Source organism: Fringilla coelebs (assembly GCF_963513975.1).
Source record: "Fringilla coelebs genome assembly, chromosome: Z".
NCBI classification, from domain to species: Eukaryota; Metazoa; Chordata; class Aves; order Passeriformes; family Fringillidae; genus Fringilla; species Fringilla coelebs.
Window position 1 is genome coordinate 79,338,461 of NC_140031.1, and position 24,865 is coordinate 79,363,325.

Genomic DNA, 24,865 nt, shown 5'->3' on the forward strand with positions numbered 1-24,865 from the left:
CCAAAGCAGGTGTCTACACCCACAGACTCCAGACTGCTCCAACAAGGAGACATGCATAGCTTGTTTCCTTTGGGATCAGTCTTTTCGCTGAAGAGTCCATGGGAATTTTACTGCCAAGTTCAGTAAGAGAAGTGTGAGGGCCCCATATTTGTTTCTTTTGTGAGCTGATGACTTGCCTGTATTTCGCTCACCCAGGTGAACATGCCTACAAATGTTCCTCCTGCTCATTTTCCACCATGACAATCAGCCAGCTGAAAGAGCACTCCTTGAAAGTGCATGGGAAAGCACTGACACTACCAAGACCCCGCATTGTCAACCTTGCAGCCTCACACGCCCACCACACCTCCAAGAACCACACCCCTGCTGAAGAAGTGGAGGACTCTAATGGTAAGAGGTGCCTCAGAGCAAGAATTTAATTGTCTAAGGTGCCACTTAATATTTGTGTTGCAAACCAAATGGCAGCGGGCAGCTTTGCACCAAGAGCATCTTCATTTGGTCATTAGGAGGAAAACAGAAGTTGCATCAGAAGCCAAGAGTTAGACGTGGTGTTGTGGGAAGTGATCTGCTTTAGGTCCTCACCAGTTCATACCACAGTTATTTGTTCCCTCACTGCTCCAGCTGACTTTGGAACCTGTCACTGCTGGCTTTGCCAGCAAGAGGTTTACATTGTGGAAAATATTTCAGGCTCATAATTTCCATTCGTAGCCAGTGGGAAAGGGGTCTTCAAATTCCATCCATGCTCCTGATTTTCTTCCTGATTTTCTTTTATATTCATAGAATCACAGAGTGGTTTGGGTTGGAAGGGGCACCTTGATGATCATCTCCTTTCACCCCTCTGCCATGGCCAGGGACACCTTCCACTATCCCAGGCTGCTCCAAGCCCCATCCAACCTTGGACTCTTCCAGGGATGAGGCAGCCACAGCTTCTCTGGGAAACCTCTGCCAGGCCCTCACCATCCTCACAGGGAACAATGTTTTCCTAATCTCATGAGTAGAGCACTTTGATGAAACCACATGATTGAGCTAAGAATGTGAACCAGGAATAGTAGGAAGAGTAATTACTGTTGTTGTCTGTTGTACAGAGCATACCCAAAGATATTCAGCTGCAGGAAGGAGAACCTGAGCACTGTTTCCTTTTCAGTGCTTCTTCTGAAAGCTGTTCATCCCCCTGTGCTGGAGGGGTGTGTAGAAGATGCTTGGAGAGCAGCAGAGGGAGGGACACTGTTTAAAGAGAGAAAATAGAAGAGGTGGTGTGGGGTGTCACAGCAGGCTTTAAGGCTTTTTGAGTAGTAGCTTACGAGGCATCTTCTGGTGTCACTTCCTTCCAGTTAAGAGGAGAGCTCTTCTTTGGAAAAAAGAAACCCCAGCCTTAATTCCTGGATAAGTTTCATTGACATGGAAGGAGAATATTTGCAGATGTTCAAAGAACTGGAATGTATGGGAGGTGTGTTAGAAGAGGGGAAAATACTTGGGTTTTTTCCCAGAACCATGAGTGGTTCTAGCTGCTGCACAGCAGGAATTTTGTTGTTTGCTCTTTTGCTTGGGATACTGGTGAGCTAAGGATGGGAGGTAGATATTATCTGTGATTGTTGTGTAGCATTTTTGGTCCCCTCTTTTCCTTTCTTTCTCACCAAACAAAAGCAACAAAAAAACTGAAAGTGGAATCAGAAAGAGTGGAAGACGTTCAGAAAACAGCTGAAAGGAATTGAAAGAAGTAAATAATCAGCATAAAAATAACTTATTGAAGGAAAAAAAAAAGGTAAAATATTTTTGTGATTTAGCAAGTCACTTTTTGGGTCAGAATCAGGATCTTAACACGAGATTCTGACCAGCTGCTCCCAGACAACCTATTTGTCAATGGGTTGTCTGGAACAGTGCAACTACTGAGTTTTTTTGCTAACGCTAGCTTTAGCTAATCCAGCAAGCTGAGTACGTCTTGAGATGTGTTCTACTGCTTTATTTTTTTTCTGCTCTTAAAATAAAATGTTCCACTACTGACTTAAGAAGTGGAGAATAATTTTCAGTGGCTGTCCAAGCCTTTGCTGTGTGTTAGCAGTCTTTTGTTATTGGTGTGTGGACAAAACTCTGTTTTGGGAAGGATGGTTCAGTTACCTTTTTTTTTTTTTTTTTCCCTTATCCCAGGAGCTCAAACTCTTGATTAGTGGAGTTAAAATTCAGGATGCCTGCTGTATCCTGTAGAGGATAATTTTGTAGCCTTTAAGAACTCTTCCTATAAATAGTTAAAACAATGACTCTGTTAACAACAGCATTTCATTGGGTTGACTTTGTTACCTAGACCTGTATTACAGCCTGAGACCAAGGCCAAATTTGTCCCAATTAGCTAGATCATCTTTAAACGGGGTTAATGGTTAAGTCACTTTGACAATAATAGAAGCCACCCACTGGGGAGCTCATCAGACAAGTACAGGTGTTACAATAATAGTGTTAGCATTTTCAGCAGTGCTTGAGGAAGGAATAACCTGCTTTAAGTAGTTTTTCCCACATTCTACAGTTGGCTGCAGGTCAGGTTAATGGTGGCTGCTCTTGTGGCATCACAGGTTTTTTGGGTTTTTAGAAGGCAATAAATCATTGCCTCCATGGCCCAGGCCTGTGAGTCACAGTTGGTGTGCAAGACCAGACGAAATAACTGGTCCCCAATAATAGGAAATGCAGGAGTAGCTGGATTTTGTCTGTTGTGTGTGTGTGAACAGCCTGCAGTGTGAGCCATGATCAAGGCTGATTCACCAGGGAGGCAGCACTGGCCCTGGGCTGGGGGGAAAGGCAGATAAAAGGCTGCATCCCATTGTTAGGGAGCTTGTTTTGTAGGCTGATGGGCGTGCAGCAGGCTGGTGTAATTGAAGTGTTTGCAGAAAGGAGCTGCTCCTGCCTGTGAATGAATGCTGTGGTTGGAGTGGGGAATACAGCAGGGTGGTTTGGGGAGCTGGCAGGACTCACCTTGTGGATTGTTAAGCTCTGTAAAAATGTGGAAGAGGGAGAAGGGTGCGGGATTGTAACAGCAAAGTGCATGAATAGAGCTGCTCTGCCAACAGTGGAACTTCTGTGGTGCTTCTTTTCCCTGCAGAAATCGTTCCCTGACGGGCCTTTCTTAGAACATTCCTTTTGTTCTTTTGGATCCATCCATCCATTAAAGGAGGTGCATGTATTCAGATTTCTCTGGCTCATCTCTCTCAGCTCTGTGTTGGTAGCAGCAGCCCTGATCTGGAGTACTCAGCTGCACATCCCAGGGGTGTTTTGGGGGTGCCTGGTGGGCTCTCCATGGAACTGAAGCTGGAGTAGGTGCTGAATGCTTTGGGTAGACCCATCCTTGCCAGCTGTAATTCTGGTGACAGCTGTCATCAGAAAGCATAACAACCTCTTCAGTCCAATTAATAACAATGATTCAGGGCATATCTGCTTCTCTCAGGGCAGTGGTGTGAGAGGGTGATGGTGTCACTCTCGGTGGGTCAGCATCTTTTTTTACAGATGCATCATTCAGAGATCCTGCCTTTTTTATCCTACCCCCTCTTTGCCTGCTGGGCAGTATTTTAATGCATAAAGAACCTGTTTTCACTGTATTCTCTTCTAACCAGAAGGAAAGCACTCTGTGGGTTTTTTTTTTTGGGGGGGGGTTGTGGAGTGATGATATTTTGGTTTGTGGGTGTTCTTCTTACAGTCACAAAAATCTCCCAGGAAATACTGGTCATGAGTGCTGTTTTTCTGGTTTTTGTGGTATAGGGGCAGTGAATGGTTTGTAGTGTCCAGCTCTTGTCGACACAATGAGGTTGTGGTAAAATGTTCTTTGGCTCTCCTGATAGTCCACAGGTATTTTTTTGTCTTGCAAGAAGGAAGTGGTGGGGGTTTGCTGTATATTTGCATGAGTGTTTGGCTTGTTTGCTTGAATTTACTTATTTTCAATTTACACTAAAATGTTCATTAACAGTTCCGGGAGCACGAGCAGCAAAAGTTAATCATAATTGGAAATACTACAAACTGCTAGGAGGACTGGATGAATCTCCTCACAAGATCTGCTCCCATTTCCTTTCAGCCTTTGTGAGAGTAAGAGCTTGCATTCGTGTCAATCTCTGGCCAGAATGGGTTTTCTGGGCTTTTATTTTTTTGGATGGCAGTGTCATCCTGCGGGGTCACAGGTAAGTGTTCCCAGCCCTGCTCCTATTGAGGGCGAGGCAATGGAATAAAATAAAATAAAATAAAATAAAATAAAATAAAATAAAATAAAATAAAATAAAATAAAATAAAATAAAATAAAATAAAATAAAATAAAATAAAATATAAAAAATAAAATAAAATAAAATAAAATAAAATAAAATATAAAAAATAAAATAAAATAAAATAAAATAAAATAAAATAAAATAAAATAGCAAAGTTTTAAACAGACCTGGGTGTGGTTTCTAATGTCTCCTCAGCCATGCTGCTGTGGTATAAGACCATTTCTTTTTACTGGCCACCAGTTCTTGATCTACAGAAAGTAGCACACTATTTGTGTGCACCTGAAGTTCTACAATTATGCTTTTCACTGCTGTGCAAACCAAACAGGATTTATCATTAATACCAGCACACATCACAAAACACGTGTAAGTAAGGAGAGAGATAGATTTTCTTGAGTCTCCCAGTACATGGTATGTCAACATCTTAATTAAATTTAATTAATTGCAGCAGCAAATGCATTGAAAACTGCTAAGTGAAACATCCAGTGCCCTGTTCCAGGATTTTTTTCCTGAACTTTAGCCTTTGCCAGTGGAAAATAACTTTGCCTCATCTAGAGGCTGAAATATAAATACATCTGCTTGCTTTGCCAGGGCTAGGCTGGGGCACAAAACTGCTTGACTAAGTCTTGTTTCTTGGACTGCTGTTCCAGAACTGTAAATCCCTTCCCATTTCTGTGCACTTTTTCAAAGTGGATAGTGCATAATCAGACTGTATGTCTTCTGTGCTGCCTCACAGCTGAGCTCCTGAAGGGTGCAGAGGGCCTTTGGCAGGTTTTGCTAAGGCAATTTCATGTAATACCAGAACAAGGGGAGAGCTATGGGCAGCAAGGCACCATTTCAAGGAAATCCACAAGTCTGGTGCCAGTGAATCATGATTCTGCCTTCCACCTTTCAGAGGAGAGGCAGGCTTTCCATGTGGCCAGACATGCTACCCTCATTTTTGGGTTCTCCTGGTTTTTATTGTTGTTGTTGTCGTTGTTGAGTCTTTTAAATCCATATAATGGACTGTGGCTGATTTGCCTTTTTTTTAATTCACATGCAGCGTTACTCTTGATAAGGGATATTTTTCTAACCTTGCAATCAGGGCAGAAAGTTCCTAAGATGGTTCCCTTCCCCTCTGGTGCTGTTTCTCTATTATTGTTCCTTGTGTGTCTTTGTGTTTTATGGCTGCTGCTGTCTGGGGAAAATCACAATGGTCAATCCTCACAGCCAGAAAACTTGGTGTTAGAGCAGGATGTTATTTAGTTCTGGGTTTGGGGGTTTTTTGGGAGGAGGGCTTGGACAAAGACTCTTTTGAAGTTTCAGGCCCTTTTGTTTCACTGCAGCTTGGCTGGAAGGGCAGAGAGCCAGTAGTGACTACAGGGCAAATTCAGGCACAGCTTCCACAGCTAATTGCTTTAATTGCCAGGTGAGTTGGAGGGATTGCATCCACCTTAAGGATGCAAGGTGGTGATCTGCACACTGCAGAACAGGAGATGGTTTTGCTTTTGTAGTCACACTTGGGCTGCAAAGAGCTGTCTGCTTGTTCTGCTTGTTTCCCTGCTTTTGTGCCCCTCGGGAGTGATGCCTCCTGCTCACCCTCAGCTATCAGATTAACCTGTGTTACCTGCAGGCTCCTTTTTTTATTTTCCCCAGCTGTGTTCCTCCTTTCTCTAACCTAGAGCAAGTTTTCCCCTCGGCCTTTGCTCTTCTTCCCACAGTGGCCACGCTGCCTGACAGCGCTTTTAAAACTCGGTGGAAATTGTTGGTGTGTCTTACTCCTTGTGGTCAGTGCTAAGCCAAATACCAGATGCTGCAGCAGATAGGACTTTTCTCCTCCATCAGATTGGCAGGCACTGGTGGAAGAACAAGCACAGGGCTTGTTCACCTCCACTCTTACTGAACAAACTCCTCACTGTTCCAAGGTCCTGAGGCGCTGGCGGGGATGACCTTGTTCTCTGAAGCTCTCTTCCACTGGGGTATAGTTCTTTGGCTTCTGGCCTTTTCCTGCAGCATGTTGAGAACTGTTTTGTGGCTGGTGGAACAGAGGGAGATGTCATTGGCTGTGCTGAGGGGAGTGTCAGCTCGCTGTTCATTCTGCTTTTTTTTTTTTTTTTTTTCTGGTGCTGTTTTTTTTGTGCTTGAGCCGAATGGGCAAAGGCAAAGCTGAGACTGAGCAGGACACAGACTGGAGGAGGTTGGTGTCAGCCTTGTGTGGAGTCTGTGGTGGGACTGCTGGAAGGTTTGGCTAGGCTTGGGAGAAGACAAAATGTTTGGGCAGGTCAAGAAATTAATGCAAGAAGAAACATCTGATGCAGAAAGAAGTTACCTGATGGCACCCACAGTGAAAGGAAGAAGCATGTCCTGACTCCTGTTGTGGGTTGGGTTTTTGTTGTTTTGTTTTGTTTTCCCTTGAGATTTTTGCTTTCTTTTGGCTCTGGTTTTCATGTTCAGAATAAAGCTCAGAGTGGTAGAGGCTGATCTCTTGTGTGTCTGGGGAATTTGTGATCACTCAGCATGGAGTGAAAAGGATGCTGTTGGCGTGACAGGGGTGCAGGGCGTGCAAGAGGGCATTTCTGCAGAGCATCACACCCACATATCACAGCCTTCTCTGTCAGCCTCACTGATATTCTCCCTGTCACCTGAGACTCCAGTTTATCCCATTGATTTAAAACATGCTGGAGGGATCTGGTGCTTGGCAGAGAGGTAAAACTTCTTTGCTCATTTTAGGTCTGTTGAAATGGATGTGTGTTATCATCGCAGTTGACAGCCCGAGATTTGACATTTAAGTAGCTGGTTTTATTTCTTCTTTAAGGAACATTGTTACTACAAGTGCTTGGAAACAGTGCCCGGAGTGTTCTGAGCTCAGAGCTGGTGAGAGAGATGAGGACTTTCTGTTGGCAATAAAAATAATGTCAAGGTGTGTGCTGGAGGTCCCCAGAACAAATCACACAAGCTCATGAGCTCTGTGGTTAGAATGAATCCTTGGTACCCACATACTGCCACTGTAATTTTAGGGCCAGCTTTAAAGCAGAATGCCAATAAGTACTGCTTGATAAGTTGATTTTTTTTCCCCCCCTCTTCATTTCAAGCCTTAGAGGAGAGTGAACATTTAGGTGACAGAAACAGGTGTGTTTGTGGCACTGTGGTTGTATAAATACAAATATGTAGAGCATCACATAGGGGAGGAAATGTGAAAATTACCTGATGAATTGCCCTTAAAAATGAGAAGGAAGTCATGGAACACAACAGCATGAGGAACCAAATGGCCACTGATGAAAAAGAAAAAGGTTGATTGGTAGATTATTGTCTTGAGTGAAGAATTAGTTGAAGTAGAACTTTGTAAATTCCAAAAAGAGCCTGTTACCAGTAAGTCCTTTTAGCAGATTGGTTAAATCAGTGTCTTGCTAAAGCTATTTTCAGCTCTCTTTGTGTTCCCCTCTTCTGCAAATGCACTTCCATTTATGAAGTTTGAGTTTGGTTCTACAGAATAAGGAATACCTAGACAAACTTTTTATTTTTTGTGTTTTATGGAAATAGGTAAGATCACGGAGGCCCCAGTGTTTGACATGTAGCAGAAATCCTGGTTTTAAGTGCAATCCTGTGTTCAGGCAATGGGATTTAATTCTGTTTACAGTGAGAGGGTTGTGTGCAACCTAAATGTCACCGGTAAGCAGCCAAGTCACCTAAAGAACAGGAAAGTCAGATTGATTTTGAGTCAGGAAATAAGTATTGTTGTGGGGAGAAGAGATGAAAACGAGGGATGACTGGAAGTTATGGTGAAGCATCTCCTGAGCACTAAACTGATCCTTCCAAATCCCAGCACCAGCAGAGCAGGGTGGTGCCTGCCTTGAGAGCTCATGCAAATGGGAATTTCTGGTGATGTTGAATACTCTAAAGCAGAGGAGCGTGGGGATCTCCTGAACTGATCTTTTCCTTCTTACAGAAATACTGTGGTGTAGCTTATTTCATCAATTATATTGCTCCTCCTTAGATCTTAATTCGGTCCTGCTTCTTTCAAATGCATCAATTTTTACAGACTACTGTAGGCGCTCTTGATCTCAACTATGAAACTCCAAAATTCTTGTTTAGGCAGCAGGGTGAGAGTCTCTCTGTGGAAGTGCTTCAGATGATAAATATTATTTATTATTTTCTTGTTAAGAGGTGAAATTTATGTCCCTTGGAAGTTACTTGGGTATTAGCACAAGAAGCTGCATGGCCTCTGTAGCTATGGTATGCACACAAATTCAGAGGACATTGAAAGTTAGAGAGAAATATGGATATAGCTTCTCTCACCTCTTCTGAATAAACAAGATTGCATAGTCCATGTGCCTTTCTCATTGCTCCCTTCTGAAATACATGTAATATCTTTCTCACAAAAGCTGGTTTGTCATGATCCAAGGAGTGGTCTTAAGAGATAAAGCTGAAATAAACTCCACCAACAGGGTTTGGTTTTGTTTTGTTTGGGTTTGGGTTTTTTTTTTTTTTTTTGGTTGGTTGTTGTTTTTGTTTTTGTTGTTTGGGTTTCTTGTGTTTTGGGGTTTTTTTTTTGGGGGGGTGGTAGTGGTGTATAAATCCCTTAAATGGCAATTGCATTCCAGGGCTTTCTTTTCTTTACTTTGTGATTACTCTTTGCTTTTTTCCTTTGGGAGTGTGCTGGTGAGGGCACAAAACTTGTGTCTGTTGTCTCTCACTCGTAACATTCTGGCAAGGTAAAGGTTCTTCAGCAGAAATCAGAATTCAGGTAGAGGACTAGGCTCACACTCTGTTTTTAAACCTGCAGTGAACAAGACTTTCACTGTCTATTTCCCTGAGCTTCCTCATGAATGTTTAGTTGCATCTCTCCGAGTCTTAGTCTATTCTGTCTTCCCCTCCCCTCAGCTTAATTTATTGCCAGAACATTTCACCCTCCCACATACTCTTCCTTCCAGGTCAGTGCTGTGTGGCATAAAGTGAACAAATGTGTGCAGTCTTCACAATCTTTGTATGGCACCCTGCTTCGCCACCTTCCCACTTTTCAAGCTGTTGCCATTCATGGCTATGTGCAATCCTGCCACTCAGTCAGCTGGTGGTTTTGAATTTTGGAAGGGATTGTGTTCCTAAATCTCCTAAATTCCACCCTTACGCTTATCCTTAAGCATTTTAAAATAGCAATTTGCCTTATGTTGTCTGTTGGTGTGCTTTGGTGCAGCATTGCATCTTTACTGGGTTTTACTAATTTTTATCCAGAGGAGACTGTTGCTTTTCTGAAGTCCTTGGGTTTTTTTTCTGTTGTTCTTCGCAGAAATTTTATTTTTATGAATGAATTTGGGTAAAATTAAATAGCACTCCAAATATTTTCCTCTAAGTCTCTCCAGAACATTTCCTTGAAGATCCAGAATGTCCTGTATTAATATTTAATTTCCTTTCTTTCTCTCACAAAGTGTTACTAAGTACTTTCTTTTATTTATACATTCCCTTTGGGTTTTTTTCCTTATCTCAGGAGCCAAACATCTCTGTCCCCAGTTTCACTGTTCTTACAAATACTGGTCTCCTTTGACTGGTTGATGTTTCTGTGTGGATATACCAGGAGAGCATGGTGTCTTCACTTTTATCTCCCAGTGACTCCTCCTGGTTGTTGAGCTATTAAATTATTAAAATTCTGTAGAGCCAACAGAGTCACTTTCCACTGCACTCCAACAGCTGCTTTTCCTGAGCAGTGTTCCTCCCTCCACCCCTATCCATCACTCTGCAGGCATGAAAGTGTTTATATTACATATGTCTGGTTCTGTCCACCCTAAAAGGATGGAACAGTGCTTTAACTTCCTCCCTCTATAAAAACTCCTTTTCCCTCTTGTTCCTCAGCTGTTGCTCAGTGCCTCTTGCTTGGATGTGTCTGGGTGAATTTCTGCCCTCTCGTTGGGTTTAGGAGCCTTGTGGAAGTGTTTTGCTGTTGCATGTGGTGTTCATTGATACCTCTGAAAATACCTACAAGCAGCTGAAACATCACTGAATTTCTGTGTAAATTTATGTTTTCTCTTTGGGATCTGAAGCTGCAGTTTGTTTTTTTTTTCTCCTGGAAGTGATCCCAAAGTTTTGTTTAGGTATCTCAAACATGTTGTATGCTACACAGGCTCCAATGAAACCTTGGATTTTCATTTTGCTTCTCTGGTGGGTTTTCATCCTGTATTTTCTTGGTACATTTTTTCCCCAGTGTGTGGCCCTGGGGTATGCAGGGAATCAAGCTGGATTTTCATGACTTGCTCTTTTGGCTGAGGTAGTAACTTCCAGATTTGCTGGCAGACTCGGATCTGTCCCAGTCTTTGGGACTGTACTTTGGATGAAGTTTTTGGAATGATAGCATTCCTGACCAGGGATTTTAGTGTTCTAGGCATTCTGGAAATGTCCCTGGAGGGACAGGCACAGTGAGACTTGCTTGTGTGTTCTTACCAGAATGCAGCAGTAATTTAGATACAGCTGTGTTGATAAATCACCCCATGGACACTAATTTCTTCTGCTTTCCTTTCAACTTCTGGAATTTTGGCTATAAAAAAGCTCTTCTGTACTAAGGAAAGATAATGCCTTTTAGATCCATAGGTGCTGGCAGGGGTTACGTTATTTGTTGGCCTTGTTATTTGTCCTGTGCAGGTAATTTGTAGGTAGATGCCGTATGTAAAATCTCAAAATTGAGATTCGCAGCGTTGCCGCTGTTTTTTCCATTTTTAACTGCAGCAATCACTGTTAATTTTTGCCTCTTGACATGACTGTGGGTGTCCTTCATTTTATCTCAGATCATCCTATGCTGTTATCTTGTTTTTGGAGTTGCACAGTGAAGTCCTTCCATTCGTTTTTGAATAAAATTGGTCTTTAAAAAGGAGTCTCAGTGTTCTGGGTGTGGGCTTTTTTTGTTTGTTTGATTGTTTCGAATGAGTCAGGGCTAAGTGTTCCATTTTCTTCCCTTTCATTGCATATATGAATGTGCTTTATTTTCTTGTGCTGCCTCAAGGCTGTTGAGTGGGAAAAAAAAAAAAAGTGCCTTTTTTTCCTTAAAATGTATATGGTACTTCCTGGTGTCACATTTTTCTTAATTTCCCTTCCATTCCTGTTTATTCGCTGCTGTCGTGTTTTACATGTACTTAATACAAATTTTCTTGCATCTTCCTTTTGCTTATTTTAAGTCTTTTCTGCTTTCTGATTTCGTAGGCTTTTAGGGCCTTTTTCACTTTTTTCAGACATGGATGGCTAAACTCTCTTCCTGCTCCAGGCCAAGGCTGTTGACACTTTATCAGAGTGCACCCAGCCCTTTGTGCTTGGGGGTGCAGGAAAGAGAAGAGGTGGAACCTGCATTGTGCACGTCCATGACTCAGTTTTTGGGTCAGTTCTGGAGGAAAAGCTCTGCTCCTTTCCTCCTTCATCCTCCAGCCTGGCATCCTGTTGGGGCAGCACCTCCAAAAAGTGTCTGGAACTTCAGCCCACTCTTCCAGCAGGAGCAGAGCAAGGAACAATGCAGTTTTTAAAGCAGTGCGCTGTGACTGTGGATGTGCATCCCCCAGCCCTTCTCTAAGACACTGGTTTTGAAAAAAGAAATTTAAAAAAATAAATAAATAAAAAATCCAAAAGCTCACCCCCCTCCACAGTTTCTCATTTGCTGGCAGTTGGCATTCTGTGTGCCAGAATGCATCTTTGGAGGCAAGCTCTGGTCAGCTGCTGCTGGTTTTGGGGTGGCATAATGAAAACCAGAGGAAAACTCGCTGAAACCCAGGGGAAAACTCCTTCCCGTGCCTTCAGTCAGCTCTGGGCTCTGTCCAGGGTGTTCCTGGTGGAGCTGGGCTGCACCTCCATGCCAGGGGAGCTGCCTGGCAGGCTGGTTCTCAGACACCATCAGGAGCCCTGTGCACATGTGTTAATCCTGAGTGTTTTCCTTCAGGAAGTGCTAAATCTTGCGCTGCAGCAAGTGTAATGAAGGGATTTGGCAAGGGAAAAGGCAAGGAGTACACCAGGCCGTGCATGCTGCCATTGTTCAAGGGTACAACTCGCTGGAAAAACTCTTCTGATGGCTTTTTAAAATTCCTTTAAATGCCATGACTCTTTCAAGTGTAATGAAGCAATATACTAAAAAGCGTGGGGTGGCCTGTGTGAAAGGTAGAGTTTTCTTCTGGCTATTGATGATGACAGGGAAAGCCACTTGATGTGCTTTATTTTTTTGTTTTGGTTTGTTTTTTTTTTTGTGTGGGAATTGACATGGAACTATCTGCTTCTGCAGTTTTCACATACCAGATTCCACAGGGCTGTGTAAATAACCAGTGGAAAGTCCGAAAGCTGGAATAATAGACACCAGATGATAGGAGGAGTGAAAACATCTGAAGCACAGTAGATCTTGCAGGCAGCAGCAGAACTTCCCTTCTCCTGAAAAGAATGGTTTTTTAGACCTGTTGCTTTCTTAGCCATGGATATCTCTGGGGCTGTGGCCAGGAACATTGGTGATGTGGTGGAAATTTTTGATCTTTTCTTCCTGAGGAGGGGAACAAGTGAGCCACAAAGTAGACTTCAGTACCCTAAGAATGATTTGACTAGAACACATGTAAAAGAAAGAAAAAAAGGAGAAAAGAGAAACAAAAAAAAAAACCCACAGCCGTTTCAAACGCTATGAACTTTCTTTTTAGGCTGCCTTACCCTTGCCAGGAGATCTGTCTGACAGTGTTTTGAGCTTTTAGAATCACTGAACCTGGTAGCCCAGAGAAGTGAGTCAGCAAATCCTGTCTGAGCCCTCAAGGTCCTGCTCCAAAGGAGGGGTGAGCACACAGTTGCTGCCTGTGAGAGAAGAGAGGTTTCTGCAGAGGGTTTGCAGCTCCTGGGGGCTGCCCTGTGCCAAAGTAAAGGATGTGGGGAGCCTGCTTCAAACACAAGGCAAGGAAAGCCTTGACATTTAAACAGGTGGAGCTCACTGGGAGCCCTCCTGGTGAACCAACGTGCTGTGGGAGTGGTGGAAGCAAGGGATGGTGAATGCTGCGTTGTGATCCAGCCTCGCTCAGCTGATGGGGCTTGGGTCAGAAAAACAAACCCATTTTACCAGAATCTTTCATGCCTCTGCCTTTCTATTTGCTGTGTGCACCTGGTGGTGAAGCCAGGGGAGCCTGGAGACATTTACCTGCTGTGTCTGTTTTGTTTCAGGGTCTGGTTTGGTTTTTTTTTATTGTCATTATTTGTTACTCGTTTCTTGGGCATGTGTAACCCCCTGCCTGTGGTAGTGGGAAAAGAAAGCAAGCATTTTGCTCTTTTGAAGACAGGTGGAGGAGTCCCCACACTCAGTGTTGTACAGGCCTGTTTGCCTTTTGTTTCCCCATACTAATTGGTGGGAATGGATGGTGTTAAGTTCCCACCAAATGTGTGTCTGTTAGGGAATTCTTATATATCTAGCCTTGGGGAATTCAGCTTTGGAAAATGAAGAGCACATCAAAGCAGGAGGTGGCTGGTACAGTTTGTATCCTGACTTCCCTCCCACCTCCCCCTCCCCTAGCTTTTCTTCCCCCTTCTAGAAAGCTTAGGAAAAGAGCCTTTTGTCTTCTATTCAGGAAAATTGCGCTGAAATTCATCTGTGCTTTATTCATCTGCTTTGATTTGTGCCATTCATGGGCAGCTGTGGGTTATGTAGAACAAAGCAGATGGATTCCTAACCTCCACATTCAAGCAGTGTGTTGGGAAAGGTTCAACACCACCCTCCCTCCCCCCCACACTCCTTTTTTGGGGTATCTAACCAACATATTACAGCTTTCACTACTGAGACATCTCTGGACTCTGTTCCTCCACCTGCCATGAAAATGGTGTGGCAGAATTCTGCTGGCTTGTGGAAGGGATGTGTCTTTGGAGATCTCTTTTCTCAGTACGGCAAAGCAGCAGTTTGAAAGTTTGATTTACTGGAATTTATGATTAAACATCTTTATTTTTTAATGATGATTTAATTTCTAACATCATCAGCATGACTAGGGAAGAGTATCCTTTTTTTTTTCCTTCTTTTTTCCTCTTTTTTTTTTTTCCATATAGATGGATTATTTACATGTACCCTGTTCCAGATCTTCACCTTGTGTGAACTGACATAAGATATTTGAGAGGATCTGCTCTGATTTTTTGTGCCAAACTCATAAAACATTTGGCAGTATGATTAAAGGGCTTTACCTTCAAAAATTAAGTGTCTTAAAATCAGGCTTCTTTTTTAAACTACTTTAATTTAAATGTGTCACCCATTTTCTCCCTGAATCAGATCTAAAAAAGCGTCATTTATATTTCTCACCTTATAAATTGTGGAATACACATTAAATTAGATTAAGAAGTGCTGCACCTCTTAATCCCTTCAGAAAGCAGGATTAGTTTCATAACCAACAGCTTGGTCAACCCCCTCCAAAAGCCAGTAGGTTCTGGAGCAGGCATCATCAAACCTTTTTCAGATCTGTTGATCCACCTGGAATAACAGCTCCGCTCTGTTTCCCTGCAGACTCTTCCTACTCGGAGCCTCCTGATGTTCAGCAGCAGTTGAACCACTACCAGTCTGCAGCTTTGGCCAGGAACAACAACAACATCAGCCCAGTGCCACTTTCTGGGGGAGCTGCAGGAGTGGAAAAAGCAGAAGCCATCCTTAACTGTGAATTTTGCGAATTCTCTTCGGGCTACATCCAGAGCATCCGGCGCCACTACCGCGACAAGCACGGCGGGAAGAAGCTCTTCAAGTGCAAAGATTGTTCCTTTTACACGGGCTTTAAGTAAGTACTCTGCTGAACAGATGAGCTGAACTCGTGAGGGGTGGTTTTTTTTCGGCGCTTGACAAGACTTGTGAGGTCTTTGATGGCTAACACGGCCACTGCTGACCAGGGAGGGGAGCGCAGGCAGTGCCATGCCAGATCACAGCAGCATCCATGTAATCCATTTCCTTCTCTCCTGCAGCAGCCGGTACCATCTGCTGCAGACAGCAGCACAGTTGCAGAAGGTTTCAGAATCATGGAATTGTTTAGGATGGGAAAGACCCCCCAGATCATGGAGTTAACCGTTAACCCAGCACTGCCAAGCCCGGCGTTAAATCTTGGTGACACATCTGTGCATCTTCTAGATCCCTCCAGGGGTGGCGACTCAGACACTTCTCTGGGCTGCCTCTTCCCGTGCCTGACAACCCTTTCTGGGAAGAAATTTTCCCTTGCATCCAATCCAAATCTCCTCTGGTGCAACTTGAGGCCAACAGGTTCGCAACATCCCCGTTGTCCTGTTGGCACAATCCTTCTCGCAAAACTCATAAACTCTTCATTTTTCCATGAGTTCCAGACACATCCCTCTGTCCAGCCATGCCAGTCTCATCTTTTGGCACAGGGACTCAATCTGCTCTTGCATCTTTAGGATTTTCTCCTTGGAGAACATCCAGTGTTCCTGGATTCCTTTGTCCTCCAGGATGCCCTCCCGGGGGACTTTCTCAACCAGTCCCCTATCCATACCAAAGTCTGCCCTCTGGAAGTCTAGCGTGGCAGTTCTGCTGCACCCCTCCTCACTTCTCTGAGATCCTCTGAGAATGAAAAACTATCATTTCATAATCCCTTTGTCCTTAAGTGTGAAAATTTTCTCTGCAGAAGTAATGTAATTTCCGCATGCAACCAGCAGGAAACGTGGGACAATCAAGTGTCCAGCGGTGACAGGGGAATTTATTTCACCTTACTGAAGAATCTCTTCTCATGTAATTTTATTTTCACCCCCAATCGTTCTAGCTTAAATGATAGAAAGATGCTATTCTAGTACACACAGAGACATTTCAGTAAAATCCAATTATTTAAAATTGGAGGCTCGGTGCCTTGTGTGTTTGTTTGTTTGTTTGTGTGCGTGTTTTTTGCTGCTCTTCTGTAAGAAAAGAGAAAAAGGCACCTGTGCAGTTCATCATTTCCTCCTGATGAGCTGGGCCCTTGAGCATAACACCCTGAGCTGATATTTGAGGTCTTAAACTTGTTAGGAGTGACAGTAGACAGTGGGACTGGATCAAGGGAAGGAGTTGAAGAAAATATTGAGCACAAACCTGAGAGAATCCACATGTGAGCAGCCTCTAGTTACATGTCTCTATTCTTTGTTATTTCATCTTTACTTTCTCCATGGTTAAATTTCCTGCTTATGTTTAGTATCCTGATTGCTCTCTTAAATACTACCAGAAATCTACAGGTCCAATCTGTCTGTGTCTTTCAAGTGCCATTTTCTTTTACCTTGATACTATGAAATAAATCAGGCAGCATTTAAACACATTCATAGCAGCATATTTTCTGTCTTAGAAAGGGGGAGGAGGAGGCAAAAAAGACCCCAAAAAACATGCCAATCCCTGCTTCACTCCATCCTAGAAACTTAAAATCATGAGAGCAGTGACCAAAGTCGAGAGAAATATACGTGCAGAATTCAGTGATTGCTGGATTGGGTCCAAAGCCACTTTTTACTCTAGTTCAATGTGTCAAGCCCCTCAGCTGTTGCAGGGTTTATCACTGCTTTATGAAAAAGTAACCAAGTGCCCCAAGTGTAGAGACAACTCTTGATTTCAGTAGTTGTGCTTGTGGTTAAATGGATGGACAGTTAATTTCCTCTGTTATGCATATCTCTTGCAACTTCTAAGTATGCAGCCAGTGTAATGCCAGCAGGAAATTTTTGGTTCAGAAGTACTGTGAAGGATTCATTCATTCTTCCACACTAAGAAATGCAGTATTCTAAGTCTTGGGTTTTCAGATCATTACAGCTGATGCTCTGAAAGTTAAACAACCGAGTGCCAAACCCGCTGTGAACGCAACTCCCTTTGGTACCCACAGTCTAAACAGTTTAGCAGGTTAGATCAAGATAGTTAAGGATGATTTCTGCCTGAAATAAGTTTGTCCTCCCCTCTGCAAGTCCAGAACAGCTGACGGATTTTGTTCAACTTGCTGAAAATCCAACCTTCGCCGGACAAAGCGCGCCGAGCGTTTCAGCCTGAAGACAGACAGTGAGCATGAAGGATGGGAATTCCTTTGCTATCTTGACTCAGTGTGACTACATGGAGCAGCCCATGCAGCAGAACATCTTGTCACGACGAGTGTTTGCTGCTTTGAGGGCAGGAGCCCGCAGATTGCTCCGCTCACGTCTCGCTCACGGGGCCGCGCGGACAGGGCTGAGTGGCACCTGCACCTTTTTACACCACACGTCCCTTACAGAGAGCTGTGGCACCCCGCTGCTCCCCTCCTGACTGCTGCCATTGTCTCCCTCCTCTCTCACAGATCTGCTTTTACTATGCACGTGGAGGCCGGGCATTCGGCAGTCCCCGAGGAAGGACCCAAAGACCTCCGCTGCCCTCTCTGTCTCTACCACACCAAATACAAACGCAACATGATCGACCACATAGTTCTGCACAGAGGTAAAAACATCCATGTCCGTGTCTGTGGCCAGTGAGGGGATCGCTGGACAGGGCCCTGGTTCGGGTTTCATTCAATATTTCAGTCTGGTTTCATTAAATTTTTCCTCCCACAAATGTGTTGAAGGAGTCACTAGACCTCGACTGTCTTTTTGTTTCATTTCTGTGAGATGCGTCTGATTTATTTGCTCTAAAATTTAGAGTTTGCCAGTGCTGATACAGGGTAGATTTGCTATAGTTTTTAAGGTTTTCCTCCAGGGAGGAGAGGAGCCATCAAACACCTGTTTAGAAAGAGTTGCCCTAATTTGCAACCTTGATCTAGGCCAGAGTTGTGCCCTGACCATGTCCTTGCTATCATAAAGTCACCCAAAAGGTTTATCAGCTAACCACAGAGGCCTCAAAATATCCTTGATAAATTCCTTGAGTATTTTCTCCTCTGTGTTCTTAGGGACAAAACAATTATCTCATTTTTCGCTTTACTGTAAGACTCCTTTTCTCTCTGCACCTCTCCGTTTTTAAATATATTTTTTTTCAAGCCTGCTGAAAGTGGGAGTAGGGATTTCTATATTCTATTAACTGTGGGCTTGGTAGCTTGGAAGAGACAGCAGTTTGGGCTCTCTGGGCTGGGATTCCTGCCCACAGCTATCACACTTGATGCTTGTGGATGGTCTGTTGGCTGCCGAAATCCAAACCCATGTGTTGGGATGGCACTCTGCCTGCCTGCAGGTTGGGCAGGGATTCACAGTGGGGTGCTGGTGGTGAGCAAACACAGGTTTTGCATGCCATCTTTTTCCTGGAGGAGATTCTGGTGTGACAAGTGCTGCTGTAATTCCATGTAGTATACCACTTCTCAGTGCTGGTAGCTTGAAGTCCTCCTTGTACCAGCTCAGTGAGCTTGGCAGAATGCAGATTTCTTTCTGCTGGCAGGGCTTCTGTGAGGGAACATCTGGGGAAATGACCTGAAAGCACATCACAAAGCTGGCATATTTGGTTGCAAGGGTTTGGCTGATGCTTTGGCTTTTACTTCCTGCCCTTGAAGGTGTTGCTGTGTCAGATTTTGCCCGGTTTTCTCCATTTTGTGGCCATGCCAGGGCTCCAGCAGACAATGCCAGATCTTTAAAACAGCAGGAGCTGGATGGGTTTAGGGTATTTCCCATCTTGTGTAGGTTGGATATTGGGAATGTCCAGTGGCAGAAGTGGAAGAGCAGTTCATGAGCTCAAGCAGCTCTACTGCTTGTGCAGATCTGTTTCTGACCAGCTGAAAGGAGGTTGTCACCTCCTGGGTGAGTGAAACTGTGGATCTTTTCTTCTGCAGGACTTTCTTTAGTTGCAGAAACCAACCTCAAGGAGTTCCTGCTGCTGATACAAACCTTGTGGCAAAAGGACATAATTGTCTACACGCCACAGTGCTGGGGGGAGGAGAAAACAGAGTAAAAGAAGTTTTAATGCAAATGGGATTATAGCTGATAAAGAGTCTCAGAGGCCACAAAAGGGTTTTCTTTGACATCACATATCCAGGGTTCATACTTAGAGTGATTTCTTGTGCACACATCCAGCTGAAAAACAGCCCTCTACTGTTGTGTTTAATTGTGTGGCAGCTGCAGCAGATGGTTTTGACAAGATTTAATGTGCACTGAGAAAGAGACTGAGGGATAGTCAATGTAGTCTGAGATAGCCTTCCTGTTTTATGGCCATTGCATTGGCAAAGCAAGGGCACAACCCTGAGCTGCAGCCCAAGAAAATTAGTTTTGAGGCGGATGGAGTGGCGCAGTATGTAAAATCAGGAGTGAAGGATTCGATCCATTCATAGTTAATGTTCCTTTTGTGCAAAAGGCATGTTTACAGATGCATGACTCTTACATTACTTCCAAGTTGCTGCACCCCTAATCCTTGGTGAAACAGCATGTGCTTGAAATGGAGAATATATTTGCCTCCTAATGAGTGGCTGCATAGGCTGACTTTCACAGGGTGAAAGCAGTATCAGCTAGAAGCTTGAATGCCTAGTGAGAAAAAAAAAAAAATATATATATTTACATACAGCAAGGAATTTGCTTTCCATGAAGAAGAAGAGGAGATTCCAAGGGCTTCTCTGATGTGCCACCTGTCCCTGGCCTTCCTTTAAAGAGCGTAGTGATTTTCTTCTTCCATATAAGAGAGTAATCTTTTTAATATGTTTTTAATAATATGTTTTTAAGAGTATGTTTTTAATAGTAACCTTTAAGGTAAATTTTCAAATTTACCCACCTCCCCAAAGGCCTCCTTGCTACAGATCCTAGTTCCTTGCACTTGTTCCTTGCCTGTGCTTTTTTTCTGGCATTTTCCGTCGTACATGCAGAGCCCTTGTTCAGTGCTTGCTTTTGACTACTGGAATCCAAATACTATTTGTTCTGTGGGTGTAGTTTGGATGTCCAGGCAAAAATGTGCATTTTCAAAACCCAGGATGACCAAGTAATTGGTCTGAGTCTCGATAGTAGGACTGGTTTTTGGTTTTTTTGTTTGTGTTTTTTTTTTGTTTACCTTTGAGGGAAGGAATTGAGTTGTATATGCTTTGATGTGCTGCTGAACAAAGATTTCTCCTTACAACTAAGGACTAATAGAGTCCTGAGCTCTCTTGTGCCTTGAGCCAAAAAATGTGTGTCTGCTTTGAGTTACTGTACTGAACATTAATGTCCTTTCAGTTCATTCCCTGATAAAATTAGCCTGAATATTCCAGCCTAGTGGAAGGATTGGGTTTCTTAAACCAAGATGATGCCTAGGTGTTTATTTTGTTGTTAATTTTTTAATTACCACACTTGCAAAATTGTTCCACAAGTTGGGACATCTTTTTGTGAGGTTTCTACAGTAGTCTTTGATTAGACACAGATGGAACTTAGAAGAAGTAAAGAAGCTACCTCTTCAATTTTTGTGTGGGGCTTTATGGTTTGCTGCAATTTTGTTGGCTGTCCAGACACGATAAGTGCATTCTAAATGAGTAATTAAATAAACAGGGCTTTGCAGGGGCAAGCTGGAGGTGAGAGCATCACCTTAAGAAATGTAACATTCCAGGTACAGCTAGCCCTGCAAGTTCCAAAACCATAGCTTGGAGGAAGCTCACTGACATGAGTACATCATGTAAAAGTTACAAATCATTCCCTGAAACTGAAATCTTTCAATCTAGAGTTGATGTTTGTGTCTATTTTGCCCTTCTCTTACTGTGTGTCCTTTGATTTGGGGGCTCTGTGTGTGTGTGGTTGTGAGGTAATAGATTTTGTTCTAGAGAAATAAGAGAATGCTGCTTTACTTCAGGCTGGCAGATGTAAAGTTTTATACCATGGCATGTTTTAGCCTTCTTAATCCGTGCCAGGTGTTAGAGGAAAGGTGAATGTTAAAATATTTTAATTAGTATTTCTGTTTTTGAAAACTTCCCTTGGCTTTTTCACTTTTGAAACTGGCTGTGTCACTGATTTCTGGGAGTCCAACAGCATGCAGCTGCAACAACCTTGTAAAAAGTTCCTCTAGTGATCTCAGCAGCACAGCTGTGAATTCTGCTGTGTCTTAAACCCTATTCTCCCCTCCCCTGTTTCCACCCTGAATGGCCACTATTTGGTTTCTTTATTGTTAGAGAAGCTGCTGTTGGTGTAGAAAAGAATCATAAGTCTTTGGGTGTTTGTTTTTTTGGGATTTTTTTTTTGGGTGGGTTAAGGCATAGCCTTGGGGAAAACTTCAAAAAGAGGAAGTTAGGAGATAGATAAGTGTTCTGCTCAGGGAGAAGCTAGGCAGGATGGAATATTTTGTTGAGCTGTAGAAAAAAAAAAGCCTTGCTGTAAAGGGAGTGTGTGTTTCTGTAGTTGTCTTTGGATGTAATTTTACCCTCCTCACTAGAAGAAAGGGCCCGTTGGCTCAGATCCATGTGTGCACTGCCACGTCTCACATTCCTTCAGCCTTCATGTCTACCATGAGAGATTCAGGCCTCTTTTTTTTTTTACTCCTGTCCTTGGGGATGAGCCTGGATGAGGAGGATCAAAAAACCCTCCCTTTCGTGTGCAGTGCACAAGGAGGAGCAGTGCTAAGTTTCAAGTGTTCTAGCTCAAAATGCCAGTTTGGGTAACAAAAGCCTTAATGAGGATCTGCTGGTGACCCTCTGCTGAAGGGTGAGATTTGGGGTTTCTCTGGTGTGCACAGCATGGAGGCAACCACAGTGGATGAGTGTTGAGGCACATCAGACTCTGGCTGTGTCAAATGACCGAAATTAATTGCTGCTCTGTTAAACATCACTGCTTTGTTCGAGGGAGTGCAGAGTTTAAAAACTCAGCAAGAGCGTTTTCAGTACATCAGGCGTGCAGAGTTTGGGCTTTCTGAAAGCTCTGGGAACGTCAGGAAGTTTCTGCTGCTGCTGGCTGAACTTGCACAGCCTTTTTTCCAGGGAGAGAAGTGCTGCCTTGCTCACCTCCTCGGTCCCCAGAGGGCAGGTCTGGGTGTGGTGGTGAGGACTCCAGCTCCCATTTGTGCACAGCCAGCAGAGTGTGATGCTTTGGGAAGCACACCCTGCAGCTCCCCTATTTATTGCTTTTATAGAAGCAGTTCCCAGCTGCTGTCAAGTACTGAACAAAAACAAACTTTCGGTCTGGGCTGATTTATGGCTGGTTTTGTGCTCCTAGGCTCTGCTCCTCTGACTCATAGATGAAATCTCACTCCGCCCAAAACCTCCCCATCCCCATCCTCTTCCCCCCATCACCAGTCACAGAGGACACCTGCATTTGTGGCTTTTGGAGGTTTTCCTGGTGTTGTTGAGTGAGTGTTGTGCTGTCCCCACAGAGGAGAGGGTGGTTCCCATCGAAGTCTGCCGTTCCAAGCTGTCCAAGTACCTGCAGGGAGTCGTTTTCCGCTGTGACAAGTGTACCTTCACCTGCTCCAGTGACGAGAGCTTGCAGCAGCACATAGAGAAGCACAATGAACTGAAACCTTACAAATGCCAACTCTGCTACTATGAGACCAAACACACAGAGGAGCTGGATGCTCACCTTCGAGATGAGCACAAGGTAGGACCCCTTTTCATTAGCTTTTCATTCTAGTCTTTGCAAATACTGAATGGGTTTAATTTGCATGTCTAGCCAGCTTGACACTGGGGTTATTTTTTTTATCCCTCCCCAAATCTGAAATCGAATCCCATGTTGTGCTTCCCTTTGGGTTATTTTTTTCTTCTTCCTCCCCAAATCTGAAAAGTAATCCCACGTTGCGCTTCCCTTTCTCATTTTTCTCTTTTTTTTTTTCCTTCAGAAACTGAAAAGTAATCGTTTCTGAAGCTGTTCAGATTGATCAGAATTGGCAAACTGCTGCTGCATGCAGAGTGTGATTATTTGGAAAAGGCTCTTGTGTGTGCTGGGTTTATCTAAAGGGGGATGGGGGAAGAGTTGTGGAACAATACCAAGGCAGTGTGATTCAGCCCCTGTGAAAGGCAGGAGATTCCAAACACAGGATTGCTCTGGTAACTTCAGCAGCATGACATGCCATGCATATTTTAATAACAAAGAGGTCTATACATCCCCTTTTACCTTTAACAAGTGAAAGATAAACAGCAAGTCTAACCAGGTCCTCAGTTGAGACTGCTGTGGAGTTTTTGTGGACTACCTGAGAGCATATCAGGTCCAGTCTTTGAGAAGTCATTAAAGGCTCTCCACAGACTGCTAGCTTTGAATTTCTGTAGCTGAGAAATATTTAAGTTCTAGAACTGAGATGTATTTTGGAATATTTCCTAGAGTGCTTCCTTGGCAGGTTTCCAGGGGAGGCAGCTATATGCCTTCCCCTTTTGGAGCTTTAGCTGCCCACTAAAGGTCCTCACTAAAACCTTCACTGACTGAATGACTTTTCCTTAAAGCCAAATATATATTGAAGGTATTAGCAGCAGAATCCCAGGAAAAAAAAAAGGGAAAAAAAAAACCCAAAAAGCAACAGTTTTCATGCTCAAAAAATGTTTGGCCGTCTTATAAAACCAAACTTTGTTAATTTATGTTGGCATGCTAGGCTCCTCTGCCACCTTTATTACATCTGGAGAGTCTTCTGTGATTGAAAAGGTACAGAAGGAGTTCCACACCTCCTGGTGCCTGCTGTATCCAGGAGCTATTGCTTGGGTTTTTTTGCATCAGTCTGGGATAATTATTCCCTTGACTTAGCTCTCCCTTCTGATCTGGACCTGCAGCGGTGGTGCTGGTAGTTTAAGGTATCATTTCCCCTTTTCTGGGGGGGAAAATTATACCTCTCCAATTTGTGTCTTCAGTTCTGGGCTCAGATACTACCCAGGTTGTACAGTGCACCTTAAAAAGAGTTTCCTCCACAAGAGCTGAGCTGAATCAAGTGCCTTGCATGTGGTCTTGTTTGTTTAAACCTCTGTGGGTGATGTGTCGAGTTAGAGAACCCGATCACAGCTGCCTGTAACCCAGAACTGGGAATCCTCACACGTCCATATTCGGGATGCTTTGCTGTTTGGATGTATCCTACAGCCTGCTTCACATCCTTCCTTGGGATCATTTCCCTTCCCACAGAGGGGTAAAGAGCAGCCAGTGGGTGTTGCTGTTTCGTTCAGCCCCTTGCAGGATGCTCTGTGCCGCGCTCGCTGCTCCGTCTCCATCCCCTCCGCCCGCGTGGCTCAGTGCCTGTGCTGCTGCAGGGCTGTCTCTCTGCATGAGAGATGAATCCAAAACCCTTCCCAGCAGTGATCAATGAGCTCAGAGGGCGCTTGTCATGCAGCAAGTATTAGCCTCAGAGTCCTGGTCACGCTCCACGCTCTCCGCCTCCGCTGTAAATCTGGGCTGCTGCTCCGCTGCTCCTCTTGGATGTGGAGCAGTTCCTGACTCCTGTGCCCCGAGCTGCTCCTTTCATACTGCTGCTGTGAGCTGTTAAGTAGCTGGTGCATTTCACCCCGGGGTTAGCTGAATTTGACTGCCGGGTGAAGTGTTCCCATTATAGGCTGCTGTATCAGTTTGCAAAGCACTTTGCAGCCCGGGCGTAATGAAAATTAATCTGTTATTAATGAGTGAGAGTGTATGTGCCACACAGCAGCCATGTGCTGAGTGAAAAAAAAGAGCCATCCTTTCATGAATAAAGCTGAATGAACCCGTCACAGAGAGTTTCCCTTCAGCGTGGATGTGTGGTAGCAGTGTTTGATCACAGCAGTTGAATAATGCCATAAAAATGAGGATACGACTCGATGTTTTACATCTCTTGGATGAAGAAATGAAGGGGGTTTGCCCAATCTCATTAATTACCAAAAAAAAAAACCCAGAAATGAGAAATGCAGAAAAAAACAGCAATGGAGGAA

The 24,865-nt window shown here is 43.8% G+C and overlaps 1 protein-coding gene across 4 annotated transcripts in view; it reads left to right on the forward strand.

Moving 5' to 3' along the window:
- The window catches only part of ZNF462 (zinc finger protein 462), an 88,858-nt gene that overhangs the window by 55,498 nt on the left and 8,495 nt on the right, over positions 1 to 24,865 (forward strand). For 3 of the 4 annotated variants that reach the window (XM_084225516.1, XM_084225519.1, XM_084225517.1), the window contains exons 7-10: positions 196 to 387; positions 14,674 to 14,938; positions 17,438 to 17,574; positions 22,366 to 22,589. In XM_084225516.1, the coding sequence (XP_084081642.1) occupies positions 196 to 387; positions 14,674 to 14,938; positions 17,438 to 17,574; positions 22,366 to 22,589 (818 nt within the window). The remainder of the gene's footprint in view (positions 1 to 195; positions 388 to 14,673; positions 14,939 to 17,437; positions 17,575 to 22,365; positions 22,590 to 24,865) is intronic. The other variant, XM_084225518.1, reaches the window with a different exon arrangement.